Here is a 27,693-nt window from a genome sequence, read left to right on the forward strand (position 1 = left end):
AGCGGCGCGCGGGGGCTTCGTCGTTGGCAGCTGGGACGGGGAAGAGAGATGGACAGGTAGGGGAGGGGGCGAGGGAAAGGTAACGCGGGAGAGGAGGCGGGAGCTCCTGGCCAATCCTCGCGTGCGGTGGGGAAGCCATTCTGGGCGGAGGGAACGAAGCGAAGCCATTCTGGGCGGAATCCACTTAGCGGACGGTTGCAGACGGTCACCGGTGGCTATTGTCGCCTTCGTATAATAGTTATGGGCCTGACTCCCTCCACAGTCTGGAACAAGTAGTTTTTAGAGCACGGGCGATATTCCGGTCTGTTAGCCCTACTTCAAGTAGATTCATTGACATGAATGGGACTTGTTAGGCTAACATTGGATAGGACCTTATTTGCGGGCAAGCTCCCTTGACCTCAGTAAAGCTGACTTCTAAATGAAATATGTCTCTGGTAGTGCTGTATGGGAGTATACTTTAGAAGTCATTCACTGCTAACCTGCATAAAATTGTTCTTCTGGTTAATGTCATTATACACAACCCAAAACTAGTCACCCCACCACTCCCACATAGCTGGATGTGTTGTCAGGATCACTTACTGCAGAGTAGTTAATCTGGTTTCCAGGGCTGATGCAAACAACTGCAAAAACGATGTGCAGTGTTCAGGCAGTTTTGTTTGCCTTGAAATCAAGGGCCATTTCCACAAGCTATGCTTACTTCCCCTTTTGTTTTGTTTTTGATTATTTCTCAGATACTGTGTGTGACAGCCTTTCCCAATCTGGCACCCTCCAGATGTGTTGGGACTGCAACTCACATAATTCCCTGCCAGCATGGGATGAAATATCTACATTTTAATTGTCTTTTCCATTATGTATCTTACATATGACAATCATATATAGCATATTCCAGGCTATGCAGTGCTCACTTGTGAAAGTGCACAAGCAGCTAAGCCTTCAGGATCATCCCCGCCCAAATACCTCTTGAAACATTTACATTGAAGATCTTTCTTTATGGTCCTCGTACCATGTGAAGTACAGCAAGCAGGCACATAGGATCAGATTTTCTCAGTGATGGCACCACACCTATGGATGTGGCCCATTTGCTCCTTTCCTGTTAACTTCCATTGCATCATAGAGCATTTGAGGGAGGACATGTTTCTGTATTCAGTTGTTTTATTGGGTGAATTTAAGCGTTCTGCTGTGCTGCATGTACTAGATAACGTTATAATGATTCCTGTTCTTTTAAAGTGGACTAACCTGCTATGCGTGTGTGTGTCGTATAAAATGGAAAGTCATAGAATGATATAGCATATGGACTTGACATAACACTACTGAATGAATGGCACCTTCTTACAAGTAAACTTGTTTAGAATTAACAATTTTCAATTCTGGAGAGGATAAACAAATAAAAAAGATGCGGACTATGACAGGATGGGCTCTAGTTTGCAGAACATATGACCATTCACTTAGTGGAAAAGTTAATAAAAATGCGATAAAGCCCATTACACATTACAGTCTAGCCCCATATATTATTCTTTCAATGAAAAGTATTGAAAGGGTCTTGTCTCCAAGTATTCTTCATTATGTTTTTAGTAATTGAAAACTATGTGTTGGGGTATAGTAGAGCAAGAAATACATTACTTTAAGTTAACAAAGGGTTCTGTGAGCCCAAAGTTCCCATTCTTAGGGGAAGTTCCCTGCTTAGAATCTGCATAATTCACTACTCTAACCTTGACTTCTTCTAATTAATCAGCTTTGCTAAGGTAACTGCTGTATGTTTGCACTGGATCAATTAGTCATTCCTTATGCAGAGACACAGCAGAATTACCCACTCTCACAGTGGGTTGTCTATTTTATCTCTCTCTCTCTCTGTGCATGAGCCACTTTTTAAGCTTGCAGCCTTTCAATGTAAAGCACCTGAGTACTAAAACTAAACCTTTGGGGTGTATAAGTGTGAACTTAAACAATCTCCAGTTGTAATTCAGAAAAAAGTTACCTCAGCTATCAGAAGTTTGGGAAATGTGGTGTAATTCCTTATGCTGTTTGAAAGGGAACTGAAGGTTTTCCACACGCATCAGTTCGTGTTCTGCCCCTACAACATATATCTTGAGTTCCCATGGTATATAGAATCCTAGTGAATGGGCATCCAAGACAGAATTCAAATGTTTCCTGAACAACATTATGCAGTTTCTACACTGTCTAGGCTAGGGCAATCACAAACAGCTCGCAAATGGGACTAAACTGTAAGACAAAACACTTTGTAGATTGATCTGCTAACTCACTATATTATATCTTTACAGAATGTCACTGGCTGCTTATTGTGGGATTTGCTGTAGAAAGATAGGAACTTTAGGTACGGCCCGGAAAACTCACAAGTCTTGGAAAGATATCAGTAAGTGTAATTCTATTATTACTTGCCTAAGGGAAACACATCAATGTATTTTTCCTCAGATGAATGGCGTTCTAGGTGGGGGTCATCAGTGGGAGTTTGATTGCAGGTAATTTCTTCGTCTATCTAGGGATGTTGCATGAGATAGTCTATTCCAGTTCCATAGGATTGCTGAGGAGTTCTTTAAAACAATAAGGGTGCAATTCTATGTAGACAGAAAAAAGTCTTACAACTCTCAGGATTCCCTAGCCATGCAATGCTGGCTCGGCAATACTGGAAGTTGTAGGACTTTTTCTGAGTAAACATGCGTAGGATTGTGTCCTAAATGGCTGATAAATTAGCCACAATCAGTTCTATTTTAATTGGGATTTTCCTATTCTGAGTTCTGAAACAGGAAATGCACATATCATGGGAAACATCAATGAGTTCATCGCTATGCTTGTGTGGGCATGGGTATATCTCATTGTGTACACTGTAATGACAAAGGATGGGAATTTGGCCTTTGATCAAGTTCTATGTGTTGGTGCCACACCTGACAATTAGGTCCTTGGTTTTCATCACCTACCACCTCCTACCAGCAAACTCATTATCTCTTTGTGTCTACTGTAACCATCTCATGAATTCTGATTCACCAATTTTCTGGTGAATTCTGATTCATAATATGGGTATTACTGAATTAAACAGTATTTTTAAAACAGAGTTGCTTAAATATTGTTCCTGAACACAGAAAGTTAATGATGGATAGGTTTACCTTTCTATCGCATGCTGTTGAACCATAGCCATCTGGGGAAAAGTTGGACAACATTGATCAGTGCCATCAGTAAAAGTTAAACCACTTAATGCAGCTTGATTCTCATAGTCTTCTGCTCTTGCAGTATAAATGAATAACTTCTGGTGGTGTAGCCCGTTTAGAATTAGAATAATATATGAGCCATTATTAGTTATTTAAAACTTGTCAGGATGATGGTGAAAGTAGCACATACGTGTAAAAACAATGAAGTACATGCAGAGCCAATCCTGTGCAAGTTTACTTCGAAGTAAGTCCCACTAAATTCAGTGGGCCTTATTGCCAAGTAAGGCAATAAGGCCCAGTTAGGATTATAGCTGTGCAATCTAATCTGAAACAAGCCCAAAAAGAAGAAGAAGTAGTAGAAATAGTTTGATGGGTCTTACTCCTAGGTAAGACCCTTTTACTGCATCTTTTTAAAAACATTAGCTTGGATCCAGAGTAAGGATGTAAACCCATACCCATTTGCCTAGGAGTAAGCTCCATTTAACTTAATGGGACTTACATCTGAGTAGACAAATACAGAATTGTGCTGTAAATTAGTTGTACTTGAGTTCTAACTTTTCACGTTGAATTCAATAAGATCTAAGTGCAATTAATTTAGTCAGTATTGAACCCATTATTTCTGATGTAATAATGTACTTTAATATGTTTATACTGAAAACTGCCTTTTTGCATATACAGTGACCCTGAGTTTTTAATTTTTAAGGGAAAATTGCAAAGCTAACTGGCTCACTTATTCTGGGGTAAGTTTTAACTAGCAAGAATCCATTTAGTTTATACAGTTAAAACTGTAGTTGTACGATCTTTGCCTTTTTTATATATATAACCTGAAAATAGTGGCAATGAACTTCTAAATGTGGAGTATTAATTTTTCAGATGTCACTTTAAGTGTCTGTAGCACACCATGTATAATCACCTGGTCTAAAAAGCATGGTTAGGCGACTTACCCAGCACTGAAGATCACTTCAGAAATAAATTATGAGCAAGCATATTGTATAAAATATACAGAGCTTTTAAAGATACAAATGCTCAATTGTTGCATTTAATTTACTGTTTGAAAATTGGCACCCTGAAATGTGAGACAACTGAGTCACCCCTTGAAAAATCTTAATAATTGTACTTTAGAAATCATGACTGCTGAAAAACAGTTGAGCTGGGCATCTTTTCGGCTTTCCATTTTGTTTCTAGTGTCAAAATTGACATTTAAAAGAAAATCAGGTCTTTTTATGCTCATTTCAGGAGTGTGTAAGCTGGGTGTTGCCAACCACACCTTGGGGCAATGAACACTGTGACAATGTAACTGGGTAGAATGTGCTGAAATAGAAATTCTTCCAGCCTTGTGACTATCCCTTGGCCTCCATGTTTGGGAGCAACTTAATACTATGGATGCTATTCCAAAAGGTTTGATGTGGCTTCATGCAAGAATGCTGAGGCTTGGGAATAAGAAGGGGGAAATGGCAGGTGGTTTGTCCCCTTCTGTGCCCCGTCTTGCTTCACTACTGCCAGTATGGATGTTGTCTTCCCTATTTTTTTATATTGGAGACCATGTATCAGTAGTTCCCAAACTGTGTGCTTTAAGAGAGCTGCTAGTATGCTACAAGGTTAATTAATTAATTGAATATGGCTATACGCCCCAAACCGCTTATTGACAGATGAGCCTGTCTGCTGCTTCTCTGCATGATTTCACTGTTCTGGGCTCGCTAACTCTTAGTTAAGATCTGATCATGGTTTGGAGGGAGCTCTTCAATTAAAGTTATCTGGTTCAAGATGTTACAAGGAAATGATGGCTTAAGAAATCAAGATAACTTTGCGTTCCTGGGCTGGTCAAACATGGTTCGTTGAACCAGCATTATGATGTCTGAACCAGGCTGTTACGTTTAAAATTCAGACATCGTACACTGAGATGGTTTCAACTTCCCCCTAAGAGAGCTCAAGTTTACATTTGTACATTAATACTGTACTGATATCTATCTTTCTTTTTTAAGTGGTTGTATCTTTGCTACATATGAAGTTCTGGCTTTAAGGAAGTTACTCTCTTTTGATACCCAAGTGGTACAGCAAGAAAAATTAAAGTCCTACATTTATTTACAAACAGTTTCTTTAGATCCAAGTGAATATCAAGGTAAGAAACCGTTGGGTTGTTGCTTTAATTAGAAAGAATTCAAGTGAGCAGCTTGAAAAAAGGGATTATAACATCCCTTTATAAAAAGTAAAGTAAAAGTAAAGTAAAACCTGGAAAAGTAACATCTGCATTCTGGGTATTTAATAAAGGGCACTACTCACTTGGATTTGTGAGATTACTGGAGAAACCTTTTTCCATTGGGGCCAGGGTTTTGCCTATATTCTTTTTTAAATTCAGTTGATGAATCCTTTCTCTCTTCTAATTGAATATTTTAAAAATGGGATCCTTGGGACAACTTTCAAGAATGTTCTGCTGATGTTACACCTCTTTCCCCCCATTCCCACATGCCATGACAAGTAGCCAAGCCCCAGCAAAACCTTAAGCATATCTGGGAGCTGGCCACCGGTGTCAATAATGCTCCTTTCCTAGCTGACAGGTTTTGTCTCAGAGCCCAGAGATTTTCTATGGGAGAGGGAGGCTTCAGTATGAAGAAGGATACAAGAGACATTCTCATACTCAATATAACAGGAAATCCGTGTATTGTTATGACCCTAACTAAATCTGCATTGGTTTTTATAGGGATTACTTATCAAGTGAGAAAGGAACTTCATAGAGCAGCAAAGAAAATTCTAGAAACAAATGCTAGAATTTTCCGAAGACCATTTGATGGTAAGTCTGATAGAAACTGCTAGAAGTTAAGAACTGCTAGGTCAGGTCAATGATCCATCTAATGTAGCACTTTGTCTCTGGCAGTGCCCAGTGGATGCCCTGAGTACTTCAAAGTAAGGCATGATAGTGAAGACTTAGACTCTAGCTTCCTTGCTGTTTTGCCTACTGTAATGTGATTTGTTTTGCTTACCCCATTCAGTTCAAATGCAGTTTCTTGCTTTTCTGTTCCATAGACTCCTTATCTCGTGTGGTCACCTTGCCTATTGGGTTCTATGTGCAGCTTCTCCACTTGGTTACAATGACCTGGAATAGAAAGACCTTGCATAGCACTCTTTCATAGCATTTGTATTTGTACTTCTGTCTCGTCTGCATGCTTCAACTTCAGATTTCCATCTTTTTCACAGCAGAAGCTCTGTACCTTTGACAGTTCCATGACAGGCAGAAAGTAAACAGATTCAGCTTTCCCCATCACTGCAACGTCATACTGGAAACCCATTACATTTCTGCTTGTCCTGCACATGACAAAGACAAAGGTTCTCTGTCAGGAAAAAAAGGCATCAATTCTACTCTAGCCTGATAAAGGTTACAATGAACCTAATCCTACAAAGCACTGAGCCCTTATAATGTGACACAATTACTGCAGTTATTGGAGTATCCTCTAAATCTGCCAGCTGCTAGTTAATGTTCTGCTGTGCTTAAATCACCTTTGTCATCAAAGAAGTTGTAGGTTTTCAGTTAGAGATGGAGGCTGTGAGCCCTAATCATTCTTACTGGAAAGAACTTCCCATTGAAATCAATGTCCTGAGCAAATTTAATAATAATAACAACAACAACAACTACAACTTCAATAATAATATATTTATTTATTTGTTACCCACCTCACCCTCTGGATTGAGGCAGGGAACAACATTAAATACCATAATACAATATAAATCAAATACATAAAACTGATTAAAAGAGCATATAAAACTGATACAATATTAAAATAACAATCACGACATCTTAAAATTCTTAGATTAAAATTCATCTGGGTAGGCTTGCCAGAACAGACTAGTCTTTATGTCTGTCTTAAACTCTGAGAGAGTTTTAAGTTGACGAATCTCTTCCACAGGCCATTCCACAATATATTTACTACTTAAATGTAAAACTGACTGTTAGATGCTTACTCCATTTATTCCTATTTTGTAATCTTTGTTCACTAATTCTGGTCATGGAGCTTATGTGTTATTTTTCAAAAGAATTATATCTTTGTTATTTATATTTATTAGATGCTTTATAAACAGGTTTTCTATGAGTCATGCAAATCATTTTAAAATATGACCACAGTACAATAAAAACCCAACAATAGGGGTCAGTTCACACATCACGGTGGCAATTAATGGAATTTGATGGGATGTGCAGTGTGGGCAAGCTGCTTCCATTTTCTGTGAACAATCTCCAGTTGGCCTAATCAGAGGTTGTGGGAATGATGTACGAGCTTGGACCAACCTAGTGGCTAATTATTTCTCAGCTTCCTGTCTGCAAGATTGAGAAAGATAATATTGACCTGCCTGACATGATTGGTATAAAGGACGTTGAAATAAAGTATGTGAATCACTTTCAGCACTTTTAAGCAGAATGTATAGATAATGTATTCGGAAATACGGAACAATTATTTGATTAGTATACAGCTCACGGAGTCATTTCTTCTCTTCTGCTGCACTTTTAGCTCATGTCCCTGCTGCAGTGTTGCTCATGAAATAATGCAATCTCTTATATAGCATGCTTTAAAAATGTTGCTCTGGAAGAGGTGTAGTAAAGCAACTATAAACATTTGAAAATGTTGTTTTATTTTTGGGATAAAGAACGCTTCAGTACATTCGATGCAGAAGAGCATGAGTGTGCCTTGTGGCTCCTTGTGAAAAGATGCCAGTCAGAAGATAAAGCAATCCGATTACAAGCTGTGCAGGAAGTGGCCTCCAATCATTATTGGCGCGGTAATGTATTCTGTCAGGAGAGCTGCAGTGTTTTTACTCATGACCTTTCACTCCCAAATACTGCTATGAAAAGAACCATTTGGCCAACAGATAGATTCAGAATATTGGAAAGTTCTCCTGCATAGCTCTTATTGCTGCAGCTTCCAGACGTGTCGGACTTCACCTCTCATCAGGCCCAGCCAGCATGGTCAATGGTCAGGGATGCTGGGGATCATAGTCCAAAACAACTGGAGCGCACCAGGTTGGCAAAAGCTGCTTATTGAATAAATGGAAGCACTGCAAGAGCACATTCATTTCAGTGGAGCACGTGAATTGGAGCCTCAATTTTTGTTTAATGTTAGTAATGTCAAATCCAGATTATAGTCACAGCTATGAGCCAACACTGGATAGATTTCTGATACACTAGGAACATCACAGTTCCTTCAAAGCAATACTTTGCAGCCCTTTCACCTCTGGCATCTCCTTTTACCTCAGCCTTCAACTAGGGATCCTGTTTAATTTTTTTTAGCAAACCTGTCAGCCTTCCTCCTTTCTGTCTCTCTGCTGATTTTTCTTCATCTTTCTCCTGCTCTCAAAATCTTGGAAAAAAGAAAAGGAAATGGTGTTGCCATGATGTGATCCACTTTAAGTTGGAGCATAACTCACCATTTGTGAGTTGCAACTAGAGCAGAATTAAAACAGTCTTTTAAAATTTCTTTTACAGTTGTGTTGTTATCAAAAAGCATCTCCTTTTTTGGTGTGCTTTTAACTACCCTCACAAAATTTCATCTGGTTTTCATCCAGGTTCTGGACAGCATAGTATACAAAAGCCTGGATTTTAAGGCTATTAAGTGCAGTCGCTAGGCTAGCCCACAGGAGACTGCTTAGGAAAGCTCCTGAGCCATGGGACTGTGTAATCCCAGAGCTTGTCTAACCATGAACTTTAATGAAAAAAAAAGGAACGTTTTGGGTTTACTGCTATTTGCTTAAACATTTGACAGAAGGCTCTCTATTGCTGAAAGTACAGATTTTGACAGTTCAGCTTGCTTCTAGCCATAGCCCCCTCACTGAAGTCCAGTGCTGTAAAGATTATATTGCCATCCCTGTGAAGGTCCAATGTCTGTATCTTTGAAGATTCATTTGACAAGTTCATTTTTAAAATACTAAATGCAGACACTATGGTTTAGTGTTAGGGTTGCACCTGGATTTTTTCCCCTCTCACTGTTCTACCCCTAAAAAGTCAATGATGTTTATTATCTTACATCTGTTTGCCACTTCTGTTCATACAATTCCTTCCAAATGGGGGGATAGAAAGTCTCCCCATTCCCTAATTCTTCCTCCACTGTGAATTACTATATGTCCTTACTTACTTTTATTAATTGCAAAAATGTATTGCTTGTTTGGTCTTTATAAAAACTTTATAAATAGAGGGAAATAATTCAAATTACTTAGAATTCTAACTCTGTTTTATTCTAATGCAGATTATCAATATAGGACAGCTGCCCAATCCATTGATCAGAGAACTGCAATTGGTTTAGCTCGAAGTAAAGATGTTGACCTTCGATTTTTCCTGCCACCCCGTTTTTTACCAAAACAAAGAGATGTACGTATAATAAAATCCAGAGATCTTTTTTCCAGCAACATCTTTTCATGGAAGTTTTGGAGAGCTAATGCCCGTGGTAACTAGCCTAAGTTAATAGCTAATAGACATTTCCATCTGTGTCAATAGACATAATATTGAAATCTAGGAGTTTTTATTTGACATTTTCTAAGTTGTTGGTAGCCTTCTTTATCCAGTCCTTGCTGCTGTTGGTGACTAAGTACAGGATCAGGACTTAAATCTCAGAGGAGGAACAAGGGGTAGTCTGGCATAAAAGGAATGAGTAGTCAGTAAATGACAGGTGAAGATGAGACTTGGCAAATACCAAGATCAACAGCTATGGATTCCATCATAGTGTAGCTACACAGAGAGACATGCGCCTCCTTGAGTCCCATGCACCACTTCAGGAATGAGCTGATGTCCTTAGACAAATGTCCAGAGCAGGAATGGGAAGGAACAACAGAACAGAACACAGACCTGAGTGAGTCTATAAAGATGAGGAGCAGCAGAGTTATTTGATACCAGTGTGGTGTAGTGGTTATAGTGTTAGACTGGGAGTTGGGAGATCCGGGTTCTGATCCCCACTCTGCCATGGAAGCTCACTGGGTGACTGGGACCAGTCACAGACTCTCAGCCCTACCTACCTAACATGATTGTGGTTGTGAGGATAAAATGGAGAGGAGGAGGATTATGTATGTTGCCTTGGAGGAAAAACGGTGGGATATAAATGCAATAAATAAATAAATAAATAAATGGTTTGAGGAAGAAGTAAGGTGAAGAATCAGTGAAGCTCAAGAACTAGGTAAAATGGACTGCTGCTCAGGTTTGGGGTCAGCAAGCTGTCCTGGAAGGGTTAAACTCAGTCAGTTAAATGAAATGTAGGGTACATTGAAACTAAGCAACAGTCTGCTCTTCCAGGCTGGGTGTTGCATGTCTTTCTGTGCTAGCCTTGCATGGGAAGTACAGAGCGGTAGGGATTGTCCTGGATAGTACAATACTGATGAACTTGCACTCTGTTACTTTGCTCCTGGTAATGTGGTTAAAGGGTACGCACAAAGGTTCCAAGGGCAGATATGGCAAATCCTGGGACTAGCTGTAGGCAGGCCTTCCCAGAGCTGCAGCGTGAAGCCCTGTCTGCCAACTTGTTCCCCACAGCATATGGAGCTGCCACTGCCTGACTCCAAGCTCTGCCTACTGGAGATGGTGCTTGGAACCAAAAGAGTAATTTGAGGAGAGAAACCAACACTCTTTGTCTATTGGTGGTTATGGCGGGGGATAGAAGGGGACCTAACTTGGCCTCTTACTGCTGCAATCTTCTCTGTGAAATGAGCCACAGGGGGGACTGGCCATTCCACAAGTTCTTCAGTCACCAGCGTGTGCTTATGTGCCAGGAGTGGTTCAGGGACAGGTCTTCCCAGTTGCCCTCTGGCTACTCACAGTGGTCCCCCTCCAGCACTGCAGGATACCAGAACTGTCCATTGAGAGGAGCATCTTGTTTGAACTCCAACTCGTCTTTTGCCAACTTATTGCTCTCTTTGTCCACTGTATCAACATCTATAAAATGGTGTGGTGGTATCCACTGTCTCACCCTCCCATACCTCCTTGCATTTTCATCTCATTGACTTCAATATCCTGGTGGTGACAATCAATTATTGTTAGGTGGCCCTATCTATCCATGTTCAAGGGGTCGAGATGGAACAGAAAGAGCCAATTTCTCAGCGTGCATGGCTGGCTGGGGAATCCTGAGAGCTGTAGAACATTTTTCTAACTTAATATGCATAGGATTATGTCCTAAAGAATTATTTATTTATATAGCACCATCAATGTACATGGTGCTGTACGTAGTAAAACAATAAAATAGCAACACCCAGCCACATAGGCTTACATTCTAATACAATCATAATAAAACAATAAGAAAGGGAAGGGAATGTACCAAACAGGCACAGGGGACAATAAAACTAACACTATAAAAGTAAGATCAAAATCAAGTTCTAAAAGCTTTAGAAAAAAGTAAAGTTTTCAACTGAGCTTTACAAACTGTAAGGTCCCTGCTGTATTGGGCTTTAGAAGCTGAGACCATTTGAAAGACAGTTGACCAGTTCACATCAGAAATGGTACCGCTCTAGCTTTCTGACTTAACATCACTTTTGGGAATATACTGATTACTGTTCCGTGTTCTCACATAATGTCAAGATGTCTGTTATCGCCAGAGATGTTAACAGAAGTGTTTTTGGCTTTATGGTAAAGATTTCTTGTTTAGAAGATGAACTTCGGCTGCTGCTGGCAGCTTTACCTCAGACAGATCTTGACCAATGTGTGCAGTATTTCACGTCTTTGGCTTTAAGAGAAAGCAGTCAGACCATCGCTGCACAAAAGGTATGTTCTGAAAACCTAAGAGTTTGGCATAAATGGAATACTCTGTATCAAAAGCTATGACACCTCTGAGTTACCGAAGAAGGCAAAAGGTTTAATAAAATAATTTTATCTTTATGTCTGTTTTTACCTGCACTGTATTCCAAATAAGCTTGGGAGCCATTCTACCTGCCAGTAGGTTGCTAATATTTCTAGGCTCTTCTATGCCAGTAGGAGTGATAGCTTACTCATCAATTATTTGCTTATTTCTACTTATTTATATGTTTTGGGTATGGGTCTTCCTTGAACCTATCTCCTTGGATGACAGGTTCTTGCAATGGGATTTCATTTTTGCTTTCAGATGTCAAGAGTCAGGATAACATAAAAACTAGTATTTGCGTTTTTTAAAAATACAAGTGTTTGAATAGGTTGTCTAGGAGGCAAGTTTAATAGCAGGGAGCTCTGCCCCCTCCTGCAGTGCCTCTGCTGCTGTCTTGCTGGTCTGTCCATTTAGTGGGAAGAGGCATCACCTTGCTAATTACTCCTAACTAGTGAGAAGTTTCAACACCTCTAAAAATTGGGCCCTTATTCCTTTTCCTCAGTCAGTGTGATGACGCTCTCTATGATGATGCCTCCTCCTTAAACGTTACACAAACCTTGTTGTTGTAAAAGTTTTTTACTGTTTTTGAAATTAATTGAAATTCATTTCTGATTCATTTTTCCTCCAGGGGGGCTTATGGTGTTTTGGTGGAAATGGGCTTCCTTATTGCGAAAGTCTCAGTACTATCCCTGCAAAGACTGTAGAGCTCTTCTGTTTACAAGCCTTAGTGCAGCATTCCAAGGTAATTTATCAGAAACTCAAAATTAAACTTCTGCTTTTTTATTTATTTATTTGTTTATTTAGATAGGTAGATAGTATTATACTACCTTTAAATCCCAAAACAGCCTTCTTAAGGCAATTCAAAAAAGTCAAATACCAAATTCACAATAATAACCACCTAAAAACAATTCATTCTAAAATCAACACTAAAATAGCATCACCTGCTAATTAAGACTTGAGCATAGACCAAGACCATTATCAATTAAAAGCGGATGTAAGCAACTCGGTTTTTAGAGGCCATTTAAAACCAGAGGATGAGGGAACCTGTGACAAAACAAAGTGGCTATCTGAGCTATGTTCCCTTTCTTAAAATCCTGAAGATATGACCTATGGAACTCTCCGCCACAATGTTGAATAAAATGATCAGATATTCCTCAGATACTTCCAGTAAATCTTGCAAAAATTGATGGGAAGAGAGCGAGACCATGTTTCCTTTTTTCCCTGTCGAGGAAAGACGGGGTAGACTCCCTTCAATTCAATTTTTTTTCAGGAACTCTCAGTGAAATAGTGCATTCTCCAAAAGCTCAACACTCAGGAGAAAAGCACAGTGAATGGAGAGGATACCTCTGTCCTACTAGCTAGGCTTTGGAAGAAAACATCAGCTATGTTCTCTTCTGTGTCCTACAGAAACCCCATGAGAAGGGAGAGAATGAGAGGAAAGAATAGACTTTCCAGTTGTTTCTCTCCCTCCTTGTTGGGTTTTAGCAAGAAGCAGTAGTAAAACATGACTGGTGCTTTCTGCAAGGGGAAACTCTTCTTTCCTCTTTTCTCTCCCTTCTCATTGGCTTTTTGCAGGGAGTAGCAGTGAAATGCCATTTGCATCTTTGGCAAAAGAAAAAGAAAAAAGGCAAGCACTCCTCCCTTTCCTGGAGACCTCCGCTCACAATCCAAAAAGAAGGGCTCAGTGATAACACAAGCAATGAGATTGACTAGTGAGCCAACTCAAGCTTTGTTGACCACTGACTAAGTCCCGCTGAAACCCATGGAGGAAATAGTCACAACTGGCTTGCTTTCATTGAGCCATAATCATGACTAAGGTTAGCTTGATCATGACTGGTACATTGCATATGGCCCAGTCACCTATTCCTGCTCAGAAGCTTTTGTGCAGCCCACGAACTCTCCCTGGAATCGTGAGAGTCCAATATGTTTGCATATATATTTTTCCTAGCCGTTACGACAGGAAGCTTGAAACATCGTGACAAAAAGTACGTGTAGAAAGAAGCCCAAATTCATTCTTCCTAAATTTCATTGTTTCTAGACTCAGTTGTAAAGGATGTCAAAGATTTTTCGGATGGCGTGATTGTTATTTCAGATTTTGAATGTCATTGAATGTATAATTTTCCATCTGTTTCCAGAGTGACTCTTAATGAGGAAAAAATGCTGCTTTGTTTATCATATAATTTCATGTTAGATCTTTATAACTTTGGATGTTTACAGACGATTGCTGTATTTCCTGCAAACATTTTAGGTTCCTAGTCATTGTGATGAAATTGAATCAAACAGAGGGCTTCAGCTGCTGCAGAAATTGTACCATCTTCGTAGAGATTCCCCCAAAATACAAAGAAGCATAATTCACATAATTGGAAATATGGCACTGGATGAACGACTTCATTTATCTATATCAAGTGCAGGTAATAGGCAATGCTTATTGGCCTTTGCAAAATATAAAATTGGAGGAATTAATGATGAAAAATGAGGTGTTCAAAAAAATGTTTCTGCCTTTTAGTCAGCCTGCCATGCAATAATTTAAAATTCAAGAGGTGTAGACATGTTAGTCGGAGAATGAAGAGTGTCTAAGGTAACTGGTAGTCCTAAAGTAAATACCTGGGTGAAAAGAAACAATTGCTGATATTGTGAATAATCTTCATAGAAGATCATTATTATGGGTGAGTGCAGCCTACCAACTTTTGGACTTTGTCCTATAAGAACACTTCCACTGCACCTTTAAAATATGACCGTGAGAAATAAAATCTAGCAGACTCCCAGATTGCTGTCTCTTGTAAACTAAGAAGCTAACAATCTCCAAGCCAGCTGGGAACTGCCAGAGAAGTTTCAGCAAAAAGCACTGTGTATGTCTATTTTCTTTGCTACTGTACAGTAGCACATGTTATTTTGAAGGAGAATATTTAGTAAATTGTATGTCATTTTAGTACGTAACAACCACTTGTGTAATTTGATTCAATGCTAGGTTGGGTTTCTGTACTAGCTGATATGATGAAGTCTCCACGTGTCATGGAATCCTCACATGCAGCAAGAGCCTTGGCCAACTTAGACAGGGAAACTGTGCAGGAGAAGTATCCAGATGGAGTATATCTTTTACATCCACAATATCGAACCAAGTAAGGAGGGAAGGCTCATACTCTTTTGTTGTGCTACTTAATTAATGACAATAATGGCAATAATCACTGGATGACTTCCATGTGTGCATGAGTTATCAGAGATAACTCTGATAACTTTTGTCTACCCATCACAGACAAAAATGACTTGGCATCGCCTCAAAGACTATGGCTGCATTTAAACTAACTGTGGATAATTGAAACAAGTCTGGTTCAGTAACTATAGTTTGAAATTGACTTGTTCAAAACTAATCAAGAATTTAAAACAATGGGTTAAATAAGAACAAATATTTATTAATCCAATTCAGTGACCTCATTTGCATGACACAACAGCAACTATAACTTAATTTACGAGTAGGGGGCATTGTTTTGTGCTAGGTTTCCCGTGGCTTGTTGTGTCATGTGAACCCAAGCAGCAGGGGTTATTTGAGAATTAGACAATCCACAAATAACCCATGGCTTGTTTTAGGGTTATTTGAGGGTTGTCTACCCTCAAACAATCCCTGCCCCTTGGATTTGCATGACATGGCAAGTTGGTGCCAGTGAGCGCCAAGCAAAAATGGCAGGTGGCCAGCACAATGTGACAACCCCTGCAGGTAAATTAAGGCATGGTGAGCTGTCATGTCATTCAAACCAGATCAGTGTATTATTATAACAAGCTTTCATCAAAAGGGAGGATTTTTCAGATTAGAATGTGCTGGCTCTTCAGCCTTGGGTGTATATTCTGTATTAGGTCCCCCCTCCCCATCCTTTTGACCTATGAATAAAATAATCCCATTTGTGGTGTGCCTCCTTTTCGGAGATTTCTTCCCTGCAGTCTTCCTCTGCCATGATAGCTTATGCCTGCTGGGTTCAGCTTCATAAATTTTAAGGATGCTCCTGGTCCAGCCAAGAAAATGTGGCAAAACTCAGTGTGGTGGCAGTCGGAACAGAAATTTGCTTGCTTGCTTGGTTTATTTATTTATTTATTTATTTCACTTTGGTGAGCATAGGGAGGTAGCATCTCTCACAGATACATACATGTATAAAAGGTACTTCACAGAAATTATCCCAGAGGAAATTTCTGTGTAGTTACTCTATTTGACTCTGTCTCATTGATCCATCCAATAAGCTTGTACTTGTAAAATGTTTCTTCAAAGGCCTTAGGAGGAATTTGTCTGCCTTTACCATTGCCCTGTATCACTTATTCCCCACTGATTCTCTGATAGTGCACAATACTCAGTGCAGAATAGGGTGAGATAGAACTCTCAACATGTAGCTAATTAAATTGTTCTGTATCACTCCCTCTTAGGATATAAGCAGGACATAAGATGTGATCTAGAGGCAATCATTACAATCTATTGGTTTAGTCACAGGCTCCAATCCAGAGAAATTTTAGGTACTCCTAAATTTCATTTAATAGGATTAAAATCTTAACACATACTTCTCATTAAGTTCAGGAGTTTCTCACAATACCTAACTTTCCCTGGTTTTGTCTTATTGGCTCTGAGGGTAAGATGTTGTTATAGTTGATTATTATTATTATTAATATTACAGGAATCAGTATTCATAGACATATTTAATATTGTGCACTGTGTTTAATGTCATATTACATAAAGCATAATATTCGAGTCTTCCAGACAAATAATATTCAAGTCTTCCAGACAACAGAGGACTCTTAACAGTGTGTTGCAACCATTGGGTAGCTATATGGTATTGGTATTGTGATTGTGGCAGTGAAGCTTTTGACACTTATTAGCTGAGCTGGCATGAATTGTTCGGGGAACTAAATCATTTACAGTCTCCTTCTGTGAGGGAAGGGAAAGTTGTTGGGATTAAAAGCTCACCCAGGCAATCTGAGGATTAGGAATAGGTTCCAGGCTGTAGGGAGCTAATGGACAGGGAGCCCAGAGGCAAAGAGGCTGAAGGAATGCTGCAGAGTAAGCTTGAGAAAGAGGGCAGAAGAGAAGGAACTCAAAACCAAATGAAGCTAGAGAGGGGACTTCGAAGAGACTTCATCGCACTTCAGATCCGCTCTGTGCTATGGAGGGCAAGGAAGAGGGGACTAGGAGTGTTAGGGAGGCTAATCACAGTACAGTGTGGCTGAAAGAAGTGGCTGCCAGGTCTCAAGTTTAGGCTCTAATAGAAAAAAAAGCTGCTAATGATGAGTTCTGCCATTACTGCAGCATTGTGACCAGGCAACCAGAAGGACACAATGGTGGTGACCAAAAACAAGGGGGAGATGGGACAGGATTTCACAGATTGATTTGACAGCAATTTCTTTAGCTGCAGGCTTCTAGTAATATTTTCTTTTACAACTTCTCTCCACCACCAGTGAGCCCATTAAAGCTGATGTTCTTTTTGTTCATGGCCTTTTGGGAGCAGCATTTAAAACATGGCGGCAACAGGACATTGAGCAGTCAGGAGCTGACAAGGAAGTGGATACAGAGGATGACTATAGTGAATGTTGGCCAAAGGTATGGAGGCAGTAATCGTGCTCATTGGATACTTGCTTCTTCTTTAACAATAGAAGAATAAAATAGAGGCTAAAATCAATTGCCTTCCTTTTAGCAGCTTGCCGAGCTATCATGGAGTAGTGAACAGAGCGTTGGACTTGGACCAGGGAAATTTGGGTGCAAATCCCTGCTGAGTTTTGAAGCTCACTGGGTGATTTTGGGCAGTCCTTAATCTTCAGCCTAACCTTCCTCACTGGGGTCATTCTGAGGATAAAAATGAGATAACATCCTGAGTTACTTTGAACAAAGAGTGGGATACATATGTGATTAATGGCTATTACATACCTTAAATTTTAAATACTGGTTTCCGTTCCTGGACCAAGCAAGACCCCTGGTTAGCTCTACTTATGGTAACCATTACCACAGATGTAACAGTTAACCAAGCCCAGCATCAAGAATTAGCACAGCAGGAGGAAGGGATGAGGGAAGAAGCTTGAGCAATTTGTCTTCCCTGCATTCTTTGAAATATCCAGATAATATTAAACAAAAGTCTTGCCAGATCTGCCCTGCCTTGAGGGGGATGATGGACACTAAGACTTGCAGTCAACTTTGTATGTATGTAATGTAACAATACCTTTAGGTTTCACCAGAAAAGTTCCCTTGCTAATGTTAGCTCAAGATTCTCCTTCAGCCCAGGATTGAAGGTTGCTGAATTTATTTTCACAGGAATTCAATACCCTTTAATAGTTGCACGCTAAAGCAGATTTTTTTTTTTACCATTTATTTATTTGTTGCAATTTTTATACTGCCCAATAGCCGATGCTCTCTGGACTGTTTACAAGCTCTCTGGAAGGTTTACACATTGCTATTTTCCTCCTTTTCCTATGTCAAGATCACTTCAAATATGTTGTATACTTCATTGTATAGTCTTCTCAAGTCTGACTTCGTTAGATTTAACCTCGGAACACAAATATTCAGCTTCTTCACATATTATCTTTTCAGGCATTTCTTCCCAAGGTAGAACGGAGTGGAAACACGCATGTGTATGCTGAAAAAGGCATCACCTGCTGAATTTCTGCTCCACACAGCTATTAAAGGCATAGGAGTCCTGTCAAAGTCAAAGCTGACAATCCAGCCTCTTTTAGCATGTGTATGATATCCTGTATAGTTAGCTGTTTTGTAACTTAGGATGCAGAGACTTTGAATCGGGGGTGGGGGAGGGCAAAACTAACCAACCATCCAGAGTGACAAGGACATCTCCTAGAGGGTCAAGTGAAAACGATCTCTTCCGCTATATATTTCTTGGGTTGAGGAGCTCATATGCTAACACCGAGTTACTGAAATTAAAACAATTAAAAACATCTCTATGCAAATTTCTTCAGAAAGGCATCCCAGTCAGAAAACTATGTGTTCTGTAAACACATTTTTCTTTTATGATTCACTCTCTGACTTGGAAATAGACTGCTAGTTATGATTTTAATGCCTGAAACCCAAATACGTTTTGTGAATTCAGTTGTTTTCTGACTTGTTTTCATGTTTTTTAAACATAGACATGGTTAGCATCCGACTGTCCTTCACTTAGAATTATATCTGTGGAATATGACACCCACCTGAGTGACTGGAAAACAAAATGCCCTGTGGAAAGCTACAGGTAAACTAACTGATGGCACAAAATGAGGTTTGGAACAAGAAACCATGTGAAAAATACACAATTATCCAGAGGAGGACATGACATTTCTGTTTTGTAAAGGATCTTGTATTATTTTAGTCTTCAGGATAAATGATGTATATGTTGTAAGCAAGAAAAAATCTTATTTGCATTTGACCAAAGTAACTGACCAATCATATTCTGTATATTCAAAATTAAGAGAGCCATAACATATTTGCTCAGGACCAACATGTCTTATTATTTTACATTCTTTTAAGGCAAAGAGATCTGTTCTGCCCACAGCCCAGCACACACTTCCATTGCCTCTGACTGAAAGAAGGAACAGAGATAAATAATTCACTTTTCTTTCTTGGGCAGCTAAAAGAAACAAAAAGAGGTTTCTCAGTCATTATAAATTCACTGTCTCTTTTTATTAGATGGCCCAAACTGGCACAGCATTGCAAAATGTGATCAGTCAAAAACACATACCATATATCAATAAAACAGTAAAACAAATAGTCTGGCACACAGCCTTGCAGTTTAGCAGATTGAAATCTGCAAAATCTTATGTGACCTTAAGACTAAGGAGAAGAGCTTGTGTAAACTCTCAAGCAATTCAAGAAAGATAGCAGTGCTATTTTTAGGCATGCCAGCTTTTAAAGAATAAATCTATAATGATGCCCTGGACCCTTGAGACAACATCTAGAGAACCTGTAGAGTTGTACAATCTCACGTGCTGTTTTCCTTTAGCTCCTGAGAAGGAACAAATCCCTGTAGGTCTCTTGAAGCTTTAACAGCTGAAAAAGCATGTTTGAATATATGGGTCAACTCTGGCTACAAACCCACACAAAACTATGTTGCTTAAATCCCTTTGACCTCAGTGGGTTTTTGCAGCCTGGCTGCATCTGGGATTGCACCCAGTTTCACAGTATTAAGCAGCTGCCTGCAATAAATTTGCACAACCTAAGTTTTTTGTTTCCTGTAGTGGTTTTCAAACATTCTACTTTCAGAGATCCCTTTCCACTTGTGCTTGTCTGTAAATTGCCCCTGTTCATTTGACACGGAACCTCACCATACTGCAGAGGATTCTGGACATATTTTAATCCATATAATTCATGTGGGACACCAGCCAGGCCAGCTGTGTTTGAGTGAAGTTTGTTTGCCATTTGTTGAGGAATCCTTGGTAAGCTTCTTGGGACCCACCCAGGGTTCCCCAGGACCTGGTTTGAAAGCCACTGTCTTATTGGGCCCATTCAGAAGACACCTTAAACCATGGTTTTAACCATAGTGTATAAGGCTTTTTGCTTTATTCACCATGGTTAAAGCCATGGTTTAAGGTGTCTTCTGAACACAGCCTGGCTTTCTGGCTTAACCACTGTGGTTAAAGCCATGGTTTAAGGTGTCTTCTGAACGGGGCCTTTGCATCTGCATCTCCTGCTAACTTCTCTCTTTTCAATCTGCAGGGAATCTCTGGCATATAGAAGTATTGAGCTTCTCAAGAAACTCAGAGCTGCTGGCATTGGAGACAGGCCCCTTGTATGGCTGTCACACAGCATGGGGGGCAAGTCAATTGAATCCTTTTTTTAAAACTTTAACATGAACCATTCAGTTATTTTAAACATTTCAGCCTTACAAACTGGGTATAATAAGGTTGATTCCATTTAAATACAATGCAAAGCTACCTAGTGTAGGCTTCACTAGAGCCACTGTTCAAAGTTCATAGAATGTAGTATTGGAAAGGTCCACAACGACTTTTCCTGACCTTTGCATGAATGTGGTCAATACTTAGGTTGTCATTAGCTACTGCTGTGCCATTTGTGGGATTTCAGATTTGGAAATTGACATCCTGGTCTGTGTACATGGCTATGGCATTGGCAAACCCAGCTTGAGCTGAGGCTTGCTGCTTGAGGGCCAGCTGGGAGGAGGAGGAAGGAGAGAGGGAAGAGGGCTCCACTGAGAACTTTGCCAGTCCCTTCCCATGTGCACAGCAACACATATGCAGGTATGGATCATGCCCTAAATCAAGTAAAAATATTAAAGTTAATTTTATAATGGAAAAGAGGAGGGAGGGAGAGCCAGATGGTGAGTTCCTCTGTGAGCCTTGGAAGAATGTGATTGTCCTGTACATTGGTTTAAGCATCATTCCATAACTGTTCCAACTTCATGACTAAATTTCTTGTCAGGACTTCTAGTCAAGAAGATGCTATTGGATGCTTCCAGGGACCCTGAAATGGACTCCATTGTAAACAACACCCGGGGAATTGTATTTTATAGTGTTCCTCATCATGGCTCCCGGCTGGCAGAATACTCAATAAATGTTAGATTTCTGCTCTTTCCTTCTATGGAAGTCAAGGAACTCAGCAAAGGTATGCCCTTTTGTATTCAATAATGTGAGTGCAGGTGTGTGCATATACTCCCAATATGTGGCCCCATTAACATACTCCCATTATGTGGCATATTACAATAATCAGGTTGTGTTGTAATTAAGGCATGAGTCGCTATGGCCAGACCTGTAATCTCCAGAAATGGGAGAACTGGTGCACCAAGCTCACCCATGCAAAGGCAACCTGGCCAAGCTGACATCTGGGCATCCAGGGCCAAAGCCGAGTCCAGGAGAGCCCCCAGACTACAATCTTGCATTTTCAAGAAGCATGCTCCCCCATCCAACACTGTTTGACTGTTTCTGGGTCAGGAGCACCTTGGTCTTGTCTAGAATAAGTTTCAATTTGTTTTCCCACGTCCAGTCTATTACCATCTCCAGGCACCTCTTCAGGATCTCTATAGCCTTCCTGGAATGAAATAGAGAGTTGGGTGTCATCTGCACGTGATACCTTGAGCTCCAAATCCCTGGCTCACCTCTCCTAGTGGTTTCATTTAAGTATTAAACAGTGTGTAGGTGGGGGCAAGGTGGTGTCACACAGAACAATGTCAAGGCATCAAACAGGAGTTCCCCACCACCACCACCTGACCAGAGAGCCCCCATAACACTGTACCCCTTAGTCCCATCCTTGCAAGATGAGAGAGAACATAGTAGAAATCAAGTGCTATATGTTAAATGAATGAAATAGTTATTGAATTGGAAAGCAAAAGGAAGCTGGAGACAAGCTTGGGTATATCCACATTGCAAACATATATTGGTTTCATAGCAGCTTAACTGTCATTCTTCCCCTGAATAATGTGTGCTGAGAATTCTCCTCTATTGATCCCTTGCTCTAACGCTGCCAGTTTGCAGTCATTCCTGGGGAGAAGAAATGGCTATTATACCCGGTTGCCTGTGACATACATGGGCTTTTATGGGCGGGCCATTTAATTTTCAGAATTATGTAGGTACAGACAGGAAAGTGTTTGCAACATATACAAATATCAGTTACAAACCCCACTAAAACAAATGGGGGTTGTGGAGTGCTATGTACATAACATGTCATCTAGGATTAGATGATAATCTAAGTGTTGTTTGCATGTACCAGACTAGCACTAGTTCCTTAAACACGGGGCTTTACTGTGGATGTGCCTTTCTGGACAGAAGTCGAGGTGTGTGTGTTTTTCCAAAATGTGTCTTCGACAGAGAAATACTGCAAGCACTTACATCTCTTTGCTTGAATAATTACAATTTATACAATCAGAAATGCATGTCTACTTTTCTTTCTTGTTCTTCCAGATTCTCCTGCCCTTAAAGCACTGAATGATGAATTTCTCTCATTTGCCAAGGAAAAGAACTTTCCTGTATTGAGTTTTGCAGAAATGTTGCCAACACGAGTTGGTAGAATGCTGAGTCTGCATGTCGTACCAGTGGAATCGGCAGGTCTGACATTCTCAGCATTCCCCTTTTAAAATGTATTGATCTAGCAAGATAAGGGAGTTCTATAGTATAAAACCCAGAAACAAATGCCAACAGAAAATGTAGTATGAAAAAATCAGTATTTTAGACGAATGAATGTTTGACTTCTATTTGATGCAAAGATAGTTTAACAATCCTTGTAGCTGAGGTTCCCCCAAAAAACTATCAAGTCCTTCCTCTCTCGCTCACTGAAGATTGCTTATAATTTTAGTGCTGTAACATTAATTATATCTAGGGGTGTGCACGGACCCCCCGCTCCGCCCCGCGGGCCGATCTGAAAATTTCGGATCGGCCTGCTCCGTGCCGCTCTGCCCATAGTCCGTTCCTCTTCGCCGCGGAGCTCTGGCTCCGAATCGGAGCTCCACAGTGGATGGGAGTGGCACCAGGTAAGGCCCCCTACCTCCTCTCCCTTACCTGCAGAGACCAAGGGGGAGGGGGGCCTTACCTGCGTCCATCCGCGGTCCCTCGGCTTCTTCAATTGAGCCCGTGGCTCAACCAGGAAGTCTGGGCCGCAAGTGCGGCCTAGACTTCCTGGTTGAGCTGCAGACTCAATTGAAGAAGCCGAGGGACCGCCGACGGACGCAGGTAAGGGAGAGGAGGGAGGGGAGTTTACCGGGCCCTGCCGCCATTGCGGCAGGGCCAAGTAAACCCCACTTACCTTTTTGGCGGAGCTCCGGATCGAGGCGAAGGATCCGCCTTCACCTCGATCCGCAACGCTCCGCAGGCCCCCCAATCCTCTTCGCCTCCGCCTTAAGGGTAGGCGAAGCCCCCCGCTCCGCTCCTGCTTCTCCAGTTCGAGGAGAAGCGGAGCACATCCCTAATTATATCAATATTTTCAGTAGCATAATAAAAATGTAGTAGCCCACAATTTCCAATGTAATAAAATTAAATAAGAGTTCTCCAGGAGCAGTTGGGTAGGAGGGTGGTTTTACCCCTTTACATGTAGTTATCTGTAATTAAAGCTATGGGTTGTCTCACAGCAATACTCACATGTTTATATTTTCTATAATGTTCTAAAAGCAAATAGCTCCTGATAGATTTTCTTTTATTCCTACCAATATGTACTGCATAAGATATGGCTAGGTTTTAAAACGTTAAGCCATTCCAACTGCAGAAATTACACATGAAACTCTAGAACAATATTAGGCTTGCTCAACATACCTTCTGTGTGCAAATCATGGTATTACTGTAACTAATATAAATTTTCAGGGATGTTCCCACATTTTTTTAAGGGGCAGACCTAACTACATGCATGAACTATCTAAAATCTGGTTCAAAGGTACATTTTAAAACTTGTCAATGATTAGAAATGGCCCTAGTCCAGAGATAATTGTCTGTAAAATAGCAAATGTGCACCTTCACCAAGATCACACGGAATGGTGTTACTGTACAATGTGCATCCTTTCCTTGGTATTTAATACTTTGGGCTTTTGTTTCTTTTTCAGATATAGGCATAGGAGAGCTCATTCCAGTAGAGGTTAGCCACCTGAATATTTGCAAACCGAAGAACAAGGACTCTTTCCTTTACTTACACACCTTAAAGTTTATTCAAGATATTTTAGCAAGAGAGCTGGGAAACAGATGAATTGCAAAGCTTTGCTTATTTGTTATTTATATCTCATGTAATTCTAGCAAACCTTTGTGCTGAAAGTTTGACTGACTTTGGCATCTCCTAGCAGCAAACCTCTAGAGTATACTTAAGATATGAAAGTACATAGATGCATGGTGCCATACATCTCACAAAGAAAAGCCATGACAGCTTTTGTTCTCTTTTAGCTTTCTTGTATATACGTATCTGGAAGGGTAAAATGCAAGAGACATCTCGTTCAGCATTTGGTAAGGTAGCCTTTGCCTGAGCTCTGACCTTTACACTCCTATAAGAAACAATGGAATGCTTCTACTTACCCTAAAAAGGCGTCCTTCCCTTGGGAGGCTATGCTGTTCCCTGTAGTAAGGCACATGTGCACCCCACTCATATTGCAATTGGCCTATATTCATTTCAGTTTACTGCTTTTACTGGTCAGGGAATGAAAACAAGCTGAATCTTCCTGTGTACTGAAGCCATTAAATGTATTGAAATTATACATCTGTTCTCTCATAATAAGGACATGTCCTTAACCATCAGCCTTTCTGGAGCAGAAATGCCAGGCCATGGTAAGAGCTGCCATAAGACACATTGGCGTGATAAAGAAAGACCTGGGGTATTTGGGAGGAAAATTGTATCACGACAACTAAACCCGCAAACCTAGGCTGTGTTTTGCCAAAAAAACAAGGCTACAAATGTTCTTCTGTATTTGCTTTGGAAAGCAGTAACAAAAACATTAGGTAGAATATTTTATCTAAAGGACTGGTTCCATTTATTCCCATGGTGACTGGTTTTTCTCTTATCTGTCTTAAACCAGAGTCCTGTGTGAAGGAAATAAACTTCAAAATCATTGCTTTATGCCGCATAAAAGGCAGAATATAGGGAGTCTTCTAACCCTTCATTATCATTATAGTAGTTAAGAATATATCCACCACCTAAATTATTTAAACTTCAGAGGGCACGAGTCTAATCGCAATATAATTTGAGTAGCTCAGCCGATTTTTACTATAACCTTCAGAATGACAAAATTGCAGAAGGGATACTTTGAATTATAATCCTTTGAATTATATGCTATTTCAGTATTCTGGATACAAGTACAGTTGACTAGAAAAATCACTTCTGTGATCAGCCCTGAGTTCAGACATCATGCCAAAACATGGATTGATTTACCAGATCATCAGGAAAATGCTGCTGAAGACAGTATGTCTTGTTTTATATTCCATCTATCTCAACCTGCAGTGGCAATAGCCACAATTATGATTTGAGATCTGGAAATCATGACAAACCATAATTCATAGAAGCCGTTGATTTGCCAGCTGCTAACATAAAATGGTTTGTGCTACAGAAGGCCTTAGTAAAACTCAACTCAACTATGGCTTAATGTTGTGATATTTGAATTGAGCCAATCTATATGTAACAGATACCATTTATAGGCAAAACGGGAACCCTCAGTAATAACCAGCTACTGTTGCCCTTTATAGAAAATATTTGTTTATAAGTTTTGGAGCCATATAAAGCATGCAGTTCCTCCCCACATGCATAGCATGTGGTTTATACTGTAATATTTGTGCAATAATAAACTAAACTATGTGTGTATATTTGAAAATTATATATTTTCAAATAGAATCAGAAAAGTTTAAGTGGTGGAGACGCTGCTAAAACAGGTGCACTTCATAAAAATAAATAAATGTATTTTGTCTTTATTGTTGACTGGTTTTAACATTATGCACCTAAAGGTAAAACAGCACGAAATCTGTATCAAACCTACAAAAATCTGTCAAGTGGTTACTCAACACTTGATGATTCATAGCTGAATATGTATATGATTGTGTGCAAAAGCTATTGTGTGAAATCTTTTATACCCAATCTGTGAAAAGTATTTTGTGTAAGTTGATGTGGTAATTCATACTAGTTCACTCACACATGCAAGTCATCATCTGATAATGGGTAGACAAATATATGCACGTCCTAAGTTAAGATGGGTAACAAGCAAGCTGCTTGGATGAGAAACACCCATGAAACTGAAATTCAGTGTTCCTCTCCCCCACCATAAAAAGAGAGACAGAGGCAGAAATAGAATGTGCATTTTCTGTATTTCTAGATTTACATCCTAAAACAGCATTCAGATTGGAACATGGAGTTCTGATTACCCATCAGGAAAACATTTTAAATGCAGACAAGCCACTTGGGTCAACTAATTTTTTATTGTACGACACTTGGACTAGATAGACAACTTGTTGCTTTGATTTGTTCAGACTGAGTGGCATCAGCTGCAATCGATTGCACAGAGGATGCTACTGGAAAGATCTAAGTTTTAACGAGGTAGCTCACCAGTGAACAAGTTATAGATAGTGCTGAAGGCCAGATACATCTTCAAGTGGAGTAATAAAAATAACTTTCATTTGCAATTTATAAATCCACTTAAATTGGCTTGCCTTCTAATGCTTTTATTATCATGCAAATGAGCTTCCACAAAGCTGTTAAATTATCTTTGTTGCAGAGAAGATTGCCACTAACAATAAACCATGCTCTTAAAAAAAAGGCATTGTATTTTATGTTGAGATGCAGCCATAAATATCCAGTGACACTTTTGATTTCTTTATTAGAGCAGGAGTGTGTGTGTTAGAGTTCTGCTTAAATCCAGCAGGCGGTAAGCAAAATGACATTTCCACCTAACTACCTTTCATTTGTGGTGAAGATATAATATAGCCTCTTCAGACTTTGCCTGTTGCTAGGTGGCAAGAATGAAAAGGGTAGGTGGAAAGTATGCAGTAGCATTACTATACAATAACCCGGTCCATAATTATACCACTGCAGGGCTGCTTAGTTGCCCATCACTTGGCTGGTACTATCAGTTTGGACAGTGCCAGTTATCTGGAGAGGTGGGGTGCCTACATTTTTAATCCTATAATGTTTGTTAATATATATCAAAGTGTTTATGCCTTTTTTATGGGCTTCCCAGAACCAACCGACTGGCCGCTGTTGGAAAGAGAAAGCTGTACTGAATGGGCCTTAGGTCTAATCTAGCAAGTATTCCTTGCATTCTTAAATGAGCACAATATACAATGAGGACTCTGTAGGAATTTTCATAAGATTATATTCTGCCTAGAGTCAT

General features: G+C 40.0%; 1 protein-coding gene across 1 annotated transcript; it reads left to right on the top strand.

The window, feature by feature from the left end:
* Positions 1-16: 16 nt before the first annotated feature.
* On the top strand, positions 17-26,281 carry SERAC1 (serine active site containing 1). Its single transcript, XM_063124496.1, has 17 exons — positions 17-56; positions 2,280-2,371; positions 3,865-3,901; positions 5,144-5,280; positions 5,860-5,949; positions 7,794-7,925; positions 9,386-9,507; positions 11,752-11,880; positions 12,585-12,698; positions 14,205-14,367; positions 14,925-15,075; positions 17,387-17,528; positions 19,058-19,158; positions 20,619-20,716; positions 21,339-21,521; positions 22,814-22,957; positions 24,439-26,281. The coding sequence occupies exons 1-17, from the start codon at positions 49-51 to the stop codon at positions 24,576-24,578; spliced, it is 1,983 nt and encodes a 660-aa protein (XP_062980566.1). The 5' UTR covers positions 17-48; the 3' UTR covers positions 24,579-26,281.
* The last annotated feature ends 1,412 nt before the right edge of the window (positions 26,282-27,693 follow it).

This window comes from Elgaria multicarinata, chromosome 4 (assembly GCF_023053635.1).
Source record: "Elgaria multicarinata webbii isolate HBS135686 ecotype San Diego chromosome 4, rElgMul1.1.pri, whole genome shotgun sequence".
Lineage (NCBI taxonomy): Eukaryota > Metazoa > Chordata > Lepidosauria > Squamata > Anguidae > Elgaria > Elgaria multicarinata.

Bases quoted from the DNA above. Each gene is read 5' to 3' on its own strand.
- SERAC1 (XM_063124496.1), top strand. The intron at 5,281-5,859 runs GTAAGAAACCGT...TGGTTTTTATAG, and splicing joins AGATCCAAGTGAATATCAAG to GGATTACTTATCAAGTGAGA. The intron at 21,522-22,813 runs GTATGCCCTTTT...TTGTTCTTCCAG, and splicing joins AGTCAAGGAACTCAGCAAAG to ATTCTCCTGCCCTTAAAGCA.